General features: G+C 41.7%; 1 protein-coding gene across 2 annotated transcripts in view; it reads left to right on the top strand.

Annotated features, from left to right (window-relative positions):
• The window catches only part of LRRC3B (leucine rich repeat containing 3B), a 99374-nt gene extending 92019 nt beyond the window's left edge, over positions 1 to 7355 (top strand). For both annotated transcript variants that reach the window (XM_006153315.1, XM_006153317.1), the window contains exon 2: positions 6105 to 7355. In XM_006153315.1, the coding sequence (XP_006153377.1) occupies positions 6265 to 7044 (780 nt within the window). In that variant the 5' untranslated portion in view covers positions 6105 to 6264 and the 3' untranslated portion in view covers positions 7045 to 7355. The remainder of the gene's footprint in view (positions 1 to 6104) is intronic.
• The last annotated feature ends 4514 nt before the right edge of the window (positions 7356 to 11869 follow it).

The following is an 11869-nucleotide window of genomic DNA, read 5'->3' as shown; positions in this document are numbered from 1 at the left end:
CGCAAGCACACGCACCCAGCGTGAGTTTTAAGCCACCGAGTCCAGGACGCGAACTGCAGTCAACTACATGGGAGTCCAGCGACATAGTCATTATGCTAACTGCTGGTCCCTGGATTTCATTTAATATTCAACTGCTTTCCCCTCCTCTTTGTGTCAGGATCACAGAGGAAGAGGACATAGTGGATGGACAAAGTGGTTTTACCTTGGTTTAAATGAACTATGTTTGTGACTTGAAGTAATGTATAGTGGAAAGAGAGTAGCTTCAGGTACACCCTGCCTGGGGGCTGTTAGCATGGGGAAGCTAGAGATAGACCAAATTTAAGTGTGTTTGTGTGTGGGGGGTCCTGTGTAATTGGCTAGGGATACATATCTGGCTTTCTCTAGTTGATCCTAAGTCAGAAACAGGGTGAAAAAAATTGAGAGAACCTGTCAGTTCTTGCTAAGTCTCGGCCGATTTGCTGGACCAGTTGTTACAGAGGTTGTGGTTTGGCTTTCAAGGCTAGTTGCTGCAGGTTGTGGGTCAGAGTTCTATTCTGACACTTGGTCTGGCCATTGTTGAATATTCGGTCTCTCATCTGGATTCAAATTCTGCTTCTTAAAATCCATAGTCTTCTCACTTGCCCCCTCTTGGCCACTGTTGTAGCTAAAGAGTTACTTTTACTTTCGGAAGCATTTAACAGTGAGTTAGTTTTTCAACTAGTCCCTGGTCCTTTGGTGTTATTTTCTTCATTATCCGTGTTGTAAAATTATGTAATATAATAAAACATCTTTCTATCACTAAAAGTTAAAACCATTGAAACAGTATAAAATAAAAAGACATGGTTTTTTCTTTTTTTTTTTTTTTGGAGAGGTTTTCACTACAGGGTGCGTGCGCTTGCCAGCCAGACAGGGAGAGCCATAGAGACAGAAAGCGAGAAATCACCCCCCAGGGGGGATAGTCACACCACAATCCCTTTTCCTCCATTCTCCTCTTGGGATCTTGGGCACACACGCACACGCACCCGGCGTGAGTTCTAAGCCACCGGGTCCGGGATGCGAACCACAGTCAACTACGTGAGAGTCCAGCGACATAGCCATTACGCTAACTGCTGGTTCCCGAGAATGCCTTGTTCTTCAGGCCTTCATTGACACTAGATATTCTTCCTATTTTTAACCAAAATTATAGGTACTTAACCATGAATTTATTTTGTTAGATAAAAGTATTTCCACCTGGTTTATTTTATATGTACCGTATATATTATAAACCTTGCCGATGGTACACATTGTTTTCCCTCTGATTTCTATTGAATCAGTTTCTTATTCCACTGTAAGAACTTTTTATATATTAAAGAAACCAACCTTTTGTTTTGCCATCTATCCTTTGACTTTGTGGATGGCTTTACTTTTTAGCATATGCAAGTTTTGAGTTTTTAGTACTAAAATGTATATAGTCTTCCCCAGTTGTTCGAATTCTATGTTGTGAATTTAAAAGCCTTCTTTGGGTCTTTGGTTATTATTATTTTTTTTTCCTTTTTCATCAAACTAGGGTTGCATAGAATGTGCTTGAAGCAAATTGGTATCTGATCTTTCCTTGTGAATTGGTGCACTCAGTTATCTCAGAAGGGTTCATATAAACTTTCAGTTGGAATCCCTAAGTGTCCCTGAGACTCTCATAATGATGAAAAGAAATTCAAAGCAAGACAGAGTTGTTTGTCAGCCAGTGGATTAGCTGTCTTCTTGCTGAATGGGCAGTCTGCACTATTTTATTTTTTTCTTCTGGAAACAGTGTTTGTTTTTTGCTGCCCTATGCTGACATTAATTACAACAGCTCAGAAACCTGTGTAGCAGGAAAACATGAGCAAGGCACAGGTCTGGAATTAAGAGGGTCCTCCACTGGGACATACCCCATCCCTGAACAACACCTCCAGGAACACTGTGGTATCCTGGTTGACCCAGACATAGTGAACGGAATGCGTGGATGGGAACAGGGTAATCCCGTGCGAATTGCAGAGGAGGGAATTGAGAGGTAGAAAAAAATACTGTTTAATTCAATTTCTCCCTTTGGTGGATCTTGTTCTTTCTCACAGATCAGGCAGTGGCTGCTGCTGTTGTTTCTGCTATCACCTGTGTGACCCCGGGTCCTTGTTTACATTCTATCCACTCCTTCTGAAGTTCGTGAAGAAGCAGTCTTTCCCCAGCAGCATAGCTTGTTTGCTGTTTTGGTTATGTGTGTAGACCTGACTCACAACAGAGCAGCAGGGGGAGTTAGGTTTTCAGTCTCCTTCTTAGCTCTGTATTCTGCTGGATAATAATTGATGTCAGAAGTTTTATCTACCTTTTTTTTTTTAATATCTGAAGTACATCTTCCCATGTCTTCTTTTTCCAAAAGCCACTGTTGACCTATCCAATAATTTAAGGCAATTTCAAGCTGTTAATATCTTTAGAAACTAGTGATTCAGCATGATGGAATAAAAAGACAGCTCTTCCATCCTTCCTGGTGAAGATGACCTTCACTCAATATCTTTGACCTTGTTGTCTGCCTCCTGGACATCTGTCTTAGTCCATTTGTGATACTTAGGACAACATAAATTTATGTCTCGCAATTCCAGAGTCTAAGAAGTCTAAGATCAAAGTGCCTAAAGATTTAGTGTCTGATGAGGGCCACTTCTTGGTTTGTAGATAGCAATCTTGACTGTGTCCTTACATGGCACAGTGAGTGAGGGAGTTCTCAAGGACAGAGGGGGATCATGGGAAGACACAAACATTAGACATTAGCAACATCCAGTCTCTACATCCTGCATCTCTTGTCACTTTATCCTTGTTGAGCGTGGAATTTTTAGAGGCTGGGTCACAGCAGCCCAGCAATCTAGCCAACACCAGAAGGTTTTAGTCTCTTTTCATCAAATGTTATAGAAAGTGTAATAGTTTGAGTCCTACCTCCTTGAATGCAAGGGATACTCTGTATTTGAGCTCTTAACAAGCATTCCACCCAGTGTATGGGTGAAACTTTTGGGATATGAGGAAACCTATCTCAAGAGGGATTACAGTCCGAGGTTGAGAACTCAACATATGTTCCAACTGTTTATTTGTCACCATGACTACATGACAGACCATTCTGGAAAAAACATGACCGAGCTTAGAGGAGGCTGCCGAGAAAGAGTTCTATCCTTTCTTCTATCTCCTAGGAGTCTGTACATGTGACTTCTCCAAAGTCCACTGTGTTGACATATAAAACCAGTAAATATTAGATAAGCTACTTTTCATGTTAAAAAGAATAAAAATAATGGCCAGCAAGTGGCATGGTGGTTCACGTGCTGGACCCCCACTTGGCCAACCATGGTTTGAGCCCTGGATCTGACAGCTTGAAAATCATGCCAGATGCATGTGCATGTATGCCCAAAATCCTGAGGGAAGAATGGAGGAGAAGGAATTGTGGCATAGTCTCCCCCACTCCTGAGGGGGTGATTTCTTACTTTTTCTCTCTGTGTCTCTCGCTGGCATAATAATAATAATAATAATAATAATAATAATAATAATGGTAATAAGAAAAAGAATCATCATAAGAAAGAAAAAGTAGAGCTAGACTTGTCCATATTTCACTGCTTCACTCATACAACCAATATGTATTTAGAATTTATTACATGCCAAACCCTGTGCTAAGTATTGGGACTATAACTGGGAATAAAAATTGTAAACAGCTGCAAGTGTTGAGCTTTTACTACCTATTGGGCACATGCTAAATGCTTTCCATGGATCATTTCATGTAAGTTCCAAATGAATCTTGTACTTCGGTGACTTTATACGAAGATAAGGAAATGAGGCTTCCTGAGGTTGAATGACTTGCCCAAGGGCACTAGGGTTAAAGCAGGAACACAAATGCAGCATGCTTTTCCCTTTTTAATTCTTTACGGTTGTTGCCACATGAGGCAGAAACAAGTCCTGGCCATCATAGAGCTGCTGGTCTGAATTTGGAAACACATTTCTGTAGATAAACTCTTCAATCTCAGGAGAAATGCGAAGTGCCTCGCAGGGGAAACCTCCCACGATTCTGCAAGTCCCTTAGTTGACACAGACTCCTTTATTTTTCTCGAGTCACGTTCATTTTTCCCGTGTCCCCCCAGTTCATCCTCCAAGCGTCTTTCACCTTGTCCCTCTCTCTTCTCCTTCTAAGTGTTCTCCTCTTTGCACCTGTTTAGCTTTTCCTCACACCCATCTAGATAACTGCTGGAGTCCCCAAGTGTCATTCAATAGAGTTTTGAAGGAAAACCAGGAAAAGGAAGGACACTTTCTTTTTTGAGAGAGAGAGGTTTTTGCTATAGGGTAGTGAGCTCGTCAGGGAGACAGAAAGAGACATAGAGGAAGAAAGTGAGAAATCACTTCCACACACACAGCAGAGGTGGTGGCCACGCAGCAATTCCTTCTGCTCCATTCTCCTCTCAGGATCTTGGGCACGCACGCACACGCGCCCGGCGTGAGTTTAAGCCGCCGGATCCAGGAGGGACACTACTGCAAATGAAATGAGCTGTTGATGGATGGCTGAGTGAACCTAGGGGTCCTTCTTTAGCATTCTCTGGCATTTAAGGGACTGAGGATTCCAAAAGCACATTCACTCCATTCTGCGGCTGCTAATCTCATTTTCTCATGATTAACCACCAGGTTCATTATGTTTTCAAGTCACATTAATCTTCTCTTCTGTGAGTTTGGTAACATTTGGAGTCATTTCCCTCTATATTTATCCATATGGGATCTTTAAAAAGATAAGTTTGCAGAAAGTCATTTGTTGCTCATGCACACAGGCCTGCTGTAAGAGGGATGAATGCTCTTCTTGCTCCTGAGATCCTGAGAGAAAATCTGAAGGCAGGCATGGATTTCCTCCACGATGCACAGGGCCTCTCAGCTCCGCTCCCAGGGGTCCTCAACTTGGACCCACAGTAGAAGGGATTGGGCTGCAACGTAATAGCATCAGAAGTCACCAGAAGCAAGGCTGTGGATCCTGACTGTCCTCACAGAGCAGATGGGATTGGAAAAGAACTGTGGGGGTAGAGGAAAGAATTGCAAGATTAATGAGTCAGAACAAAGACTTTGGCTTCAGTTCTGACTCAACTGCTTACGAGCTATTTGACCTTGGGCAAGTCACATCATCTCTGAAATCCTCTCATCATGTCTGTGAACTGGTCCCAAAGATGGGCCTGATTTCTCCATACTGGAGGGTAGTTTTGAAGATTAATTAGTCTTCTTATCTCTGCTCTGCTGTTGAGTGAGCTTCATAATCTGCTCATATCACTTAATTTTGCAATTGCTGTGGCCCTTTCAAACATTAACTCCATGGGCGTGTGCACATGTGTACTGTCAGAGAAGTCTTAGAGGCTAGTGTTAATTTTCTTCTTACATAAAAAAGGCTGATAGGTTTATGTTATATTTGAAAATCTATTGGGGAGGGAAAAGGTTGTTTAGAAAACAGCGAATCCTTTGGAAATTCAGTTATTAGCATCCTCCCAGGTATAACATGTTCTCAGGAGGTCACAAGGGAGGCAGCTCTTCTGGAGGTTCTTGATTGTCAGCCCCCAGCAACAATTTGTTATGAAGGTTGGAATACATGCGTTCAATTCTTAATTTGAATAAGATGTTTCTTAAGAGAAACTCTTCTAAATTGGGCAGTCATTCAAACTCCATGACAGATATTCCTGTCTCTGGTCATTTGCCATGATATATTGCTATTATTTCTCATTGCTGCCTAGTGCAGGGCTAGATTGCATTCATGCATCTGTTATTATAAAAGGGTGAAATACATAATTAAATGTTCTTGCCGTAGAATAGAAGAAGTCTATGATATAGAGAAGAGCAGCAAAAATGAGAGACATTGGGACCATTGGCTTTAATTCTGCACAACTAACAACAAGGCAACAGAATTCGGAAATGTTGTCATGAATTGTCCTTTCCCCCTGCACCTGGGATCTGAACGGGAGACTCCCATTGCGCAGATAACTCCCAGTGGCCTTGATGGAAATTACTTGCATAACTAACCTTCCTGCCCACATAGAATGCCAGATGCCTGAGAGCACTTTTAATTGCAGTGTACCTCCCTTTGCAAAACAGCTAATTGCATCTACTTCCCTTTTCTTTAGGTATCCAAGCAAGAACAAGAATAATGAAGAAACACATGTGTTAATTGCAGCCTTTTGAACTACGCGAGAAGGAAAGCAACAGTGTGGACAAGGCTGGAACCATTGCCACGCTTGTTGGAGTAAATGAGGAATGGGCTTGTGATTATGCTGACATTCCAGCATGAATCTGGTAGACCTGTGGTTAACCCGTTCCCTCTCCATGTGTCTCCTCCTACAAAGTTTTGTTCTTATGATACTGTGCTTTCATTCTGCCAGTATGTGTCCCAAGGGCTGTCTATGTTCTTCCTCTGGGGGTTTAAATGTCACCTGTAGTAATGCAAATCTCAAGGAGATACCCAGAGATCTTCCTCCTGAAACAGTTTTATTGTATCTGGACTCCAATCAGATCACATCTATCCCCAATGAGATTTTTAAGGACCTCCATCAACTGAGAGTTCTCAACCTGTCCAAAAATGGCATTGAGTTTATCGATGAGCATGCCTTCAAAGGAGTAGCTGAAACCTTGCAGACTCTGGACTTGTCCGACAATCGGATTCAAAGCGTGCACAAAAATGCCTTCAATAACTTGAAGGCCAGGGCCAGAATTGCCAATAACCCCTGGCACTGCGACTGTACTCTACAGCAAGTCCTGAGGAGCATGGCGTCCAATCACGAGACAGCCCACAATGTGATCTGTAAGACGTCCGTGTTGGATGAACACGCTGGGAGACCATTCCTCAATGCTGCCAATGATGCAGACCTTTGTAACCTCCCCAAAAAAACTACTGATTATGCCATGCTGGTCACCATGTTTGGCTGGTTCACCATGGTGATCTCGTATGTGGTATATTATGTGAGACAAAATCAGGAAGACGCCCGGAGACACCTTGAATACTTGAAATCCCTGCCAAGCAGGCAAAAGAAAGCGGATGAGCCGGATGACATTAGCACTGTGGTATAGTTTCCAAGCAGACTGGCATGGAGGAAGAAAGTAGTTTGCAACTGCAGTAGAATCCGTGTTTATTTCTCCCATCCATTGTAAACATTTAAGACTTTGTATTTCAGTTTCTTTTCAATGATACCACTGTTGAACTTTTAACGAACACTACGACATAACCAATCATTTTAGTTTAGATGACCCACCCCCTTAAGAGTACCCCTGGTGGTATATTCCTGAGTAAGCTACTGTCTGAACTTTAGTTAGAGTCATCTCACTATTTAATAATGAAATTTATTTTTTTAATTTAAAATCAAATAAAAGCTCCACTTTGAACCATGGAAAACAGAGTGACTTATTGGTCAAGAACACAATATAGTCATTCCACTTTCTTTAAAGAAATACAGACAACTCTCTGAACCTAAAGAACTATTGTAATGAAAGATGTAGCACTAGGCCCCACTGATCACGCAAGAGCAATCACTGAATTATTGACCACGCTGAATTATTGACCAGTATCTGTCAGACTTTAAAATACAGAGCCCTAGCAAAAGCCCAGGTAACACACAAGTGTGTCATCTTTCAGAGGCTTACATTGGCTTGAATAGTGACATATGCTGCCCAAAAGTAGCTATAGTTAGCCATAAAGAATAAATGGTTGTTCTTCTACTTCCTGTTAGACACAATGGAAAACCATAGCTATTGATCTTCTACCTCATGCTAGGTGGACCAGATTCTGTCCTCAAGGCTACCCTTTGGTGGACAGGGGTAGACAATGAATATAGAAACAGCTATGCCAGAAAGAAAGGTCCTAATTTTCATGTATGATCAGCTGTGTGCAAATACTGTGCAGGGCATTTGTATGCTATTATTGTGTCTCTAAGCATGTACTACAGAGGAAAAGGTGGCACAACTGCTCCATTTACATAGGAAGAAATTGCAAGTGAATGACCTTCAATGATTTGCCAAGTAGAAAGTAGGATTTAAATTTATACGTCTTGCTGTCTCCAGAGACAAATCTTCTTGTGTTCCTATTGCCTTGGCTTGGTTTATAAAAGTATATGTTACATGTTTAAAAATGCATCCATGTTGGGACCAGCAGATGGCATAATGATTATGCCACTGAACTCCCATGTAGTCAACCATGGTTCGAGTCCCAGACCCAGCAGCTTAAAACTCATGCCAGGATGTGTATGTGCACGTCCAAAATTCCAAGAGGAAAATGGAAGAGAATGGATTGTGGCATGGCCATCCCCCCTGGGGGGTGATTTCTCATTTTATTTTTCTGCTTTTCTCATGAGACTATAGCAAAAATTCTCTCCTTTAAAAAAAGCATCAGTATTAAGTGTACAGTTAGTTCTATGAGTTTTAAAAAATGCATACAGTGTATCTGCCACAAAATCAAGGTATTGTGACCCTGTCATTGGTCAGAGGTCAAAGAAAGTACATTTAGTTCTAGGAGTAGGGAATTGTGGGGTTCTATTTTGGTTTTAAAGTGTCTTTACAGATAATACTTGAAACTTTGATGAGATCTCACAAGGTGAGGATGTAGGGGAAGACAGAAGTAGAGGGAAAAAAAGGGATAGCAGTATTGGGAGCTATTTGGGAAAAAGAAGTCGACATAGGGAGAAGTGAAAGAAAAGCTGAAACCAGTGTGGTCAGACAAAACCATGCAGTAACCGATAAAATGTATGGAACACTGGCTATGAACCAAGTGCTTTGGATTGTCTTTTTTTTTTTTTTTGGAGAGGTTTTTGCTGTAGGGCACGTGTGCTTGCCAGAAAGACAGACAGAGACAGAGAGACAGGAAGCGAGAAATCACCCCCCAGGGGGGATGGCCACACCGCAATCCCTTCTCCTCCATTCTCCTCTTGGGATCTTGGGCATGCATGCACACGCGCCCGGTGTGAGTTTAAGCCACTGGGTCCAGGACTCGAACCATGGTCGACTACATGGGAGTTCAGCAACATAGCCATTATGCTAACTTCTGGTCCCTGGATTGTCTTAAGTTAACCCTTACAACTACCCTACGGATAGTCCTTTGTGGACGAGAAGCTGGAGACACAGGAGTTAAGTTATTCATTCAGAATCCTTGAGTTTGTAAAATGTACAACAGAGACTGGTCTAATCAGTCGACTCCAGAACCTACTGGCTTCTTGCTCACTGAACTATACTGCCTTCCCATCATAGACTTACTACATAAAGTTGTTGATTATGCAGATTTATAGATTTTCAGCCTCCCGTATGATGATTTCATTAAATAAAAAATAATAATAGCATTAAAAAACAGCAGTGAAAGTAGCCACGTGTGGGACTTAGGAAGGAAAGAGGGGTCTTCTGCCATTTTGAGATACAGCCTTCTCCAACCCATATTAAATTATCATTGGGTTCTCAGGAATCACATTTCTGTCCTTGGAAAACCTTAGAGTTTCTGTCTTTAAAGGATTACTGGAGGGGATGATCAAAGTCAGCCAATCCCAAAACTCTCAGAGCAATGCGGTTAACCTAGTCTCCTGGCACACACCCCGGGGTCATGCCCTGTTCACATCCAGTTTTGCCTAACTAAAAAGTGTAAGGGCTAGTCTAGAAGCCTGAGATAATTACCAGATGTGAAATTCGGGTATGGGCTCTAGAAGGCATGCACAGCAGCAAGAAGGAAGTCAGACTGCTTTTGTTAACTGATCTGAGTGCCTTCAAATGAACTTGTACCTTTACTGAAGATTTAGCGCCCCCTGGAGGACAATGTTATAAAATATTTCTGTAAGTACTATCATAGAAAGATGCTTAACTGAACCAAACACGTGTTTTTTCCTCTAAAGAATGCAAAAATCAAGACTTTTCTAAGACAATCCTTTTAAAATAATTAATTAATTAATTAATTATGCTTGAGTAAACGAGTCACATTTAGTTTAGAAAGCTTTCATTAATCATATACATTCTCAAGTTGCTCCTTTCAAAATAATCACTTCCTTACTTAAGATCTTATTTTCCTGGGACCAGCAGTTAGCGTAATGGCTATTTCACTGAACTCCCATTAGTTGACCGGAGTTCGAGTCCCGGACCCGGTAGTTTAAACTCATGCCGGGTGTGTGTGCCTGCGTGCCCAAGACCCTGAGACTAGTAAAAAAAAAAAAAAAAAAAAAAAAAAAAGAGAAAGTCTTAAAATCGGGTTACCATGAATTGTATATAAAGCCATTAGAGAAAAAAAAAATTATTATTTTAAAAATAAATAGCAGGCCATTGGGCCCACACGTGGCCAGAATTGAAATAAACTGCTGTTCCTGTCAGCTTGTTGGGATGGTCTGCCCCACTAGGATAAAAGCACAGGGTACTAGTGAGTGGAAACAACTCAGACTCACATATGTACAGAAAATGGCTCAGGGGCTGACTCATGGAATGGTGATTAAGACAACTGGATCCCATATGCTAAGTACATGGTTCAAGTTCCCGACCAAGGGGCTTTAAAAAATGGTGGGGAGCAGGGGGCAACAAGTGAAGTAGTCATTAAGGTGCTGGACTCCCATGACTGATCATGGTTCGAGTCCTAGACCCGGTGGCTTGCAAGTCATGCTGGACATGTGTGCATGCCCAAAATCCCAAGAGGAGACTGGAGGAGAAAGGATTGTGGCACAACTGTCCCCCCACAGGGGGACTCCCACATGACCAGCTGCAGTTCTAGTCTAATTTTCCCTCTCTCTACCACTCTCTGTTGCCACACATGCGTTCTATGGCAAAAACCTAAAAAAAACAAATAAAACATGTTTGGCACATGTGTGAGTGGAAGTGGAGAAGAGATTATGGCAATGGCCGTCCCTCATAGGCTGTGCTTTCTCACTTTCTCTCTCTCTCTCTGCCTCTTTCCTGCGAGTACAAATTAAAAAAAGCAAAACAAAACAGCCCAACATGTATCCTTCAGTTTCAGTACTAGTTTCTTCCTTGACTTTCCAAACCCTTGTAGATGTTTATATTCATTGAGAGCTACCTACTTTAGGACCTTAAAGTTTGGGAAATTAACTATCATCTAATTATCTGAGGCACACACCATCTGACCTTCTAAATATTTTTTGAATTTAATTTTCATTTAGTTACAGAATGGGAGATTTAACATCTTGGAACCACAGATGGTATAAAGGTTATGGCACTGGACTACCACATAGTTGACCGCACTTCAAGTCCTGGACCCAGCAACTTAAAACTCAAGTGGGGCATGTGTGTGCGCATGCCCAAGATCCCAAGAGGAGAATGGAGAAGGCATTGTGGTGTGGCCATCCACCTTGGAGGGGAGGAGTGTTACTTCTCATTTTTTGTCTCTCTGTCTCTGTATCTCTGGTGAGCACATGTGCCTTATTGCCAAAATCAATCTTAAAAAAAAAAAAAGATAGAATCTCATCATATCACAATCCTCCTATCTCAGCTTCCTAGCTAGGACTGCAAGCATGCACCATCATGCCCAGGGACCATTTAAATATCATAAATGACAGCTTCTTTACTTGGCCTCCTTTGATATCGCTCTCTTAGCCACTACCTTTTAAATTCAAAATCACCTGGGAATTTTAGATTAATCTTTGACAATGTGCTTATCTCTGAAGCAAGGCAAATCATAAAACATGCCAACTCAACTGGAACATTTTTAACAAAGTGATAAAAAGTTACAAAACGGGAGATTTAACTTTCAAAAAAACTTTAGCAAATTGCGATGAACTGATACACAAATTCTGCTAAGTATGTGTTGTTCGTTATTTATTTATTTATTTAGGAGAAGTTTTTGCTATACGGCGCGTGCGCTCGCCAGACAGACAGAGAGAGACATAGAGACAGAAAGCGAGAAATCAGCCCCCCAGGGGGGGAT

This window comes from Tupaia chinensis, unplaced genomic scaffold (assembly GCF_000334495.1).
Source record: "Tupaia chinensis unplaced genomic scaffold, TupChi_1.0 Scaffold000368_1, whole genome shotgun sequence".
Classification (NCBI taxonomy): Eukaryota; Metazoa; Chordata; class Mammalia; order Scandentia; family Tupaiidae; genus Tupaia; species Tupaia belangeri.
Note: the sequence above shows the minus strand (reverse complement) of the source record. Positions and strands in the feature narration are given on the sequence as shown.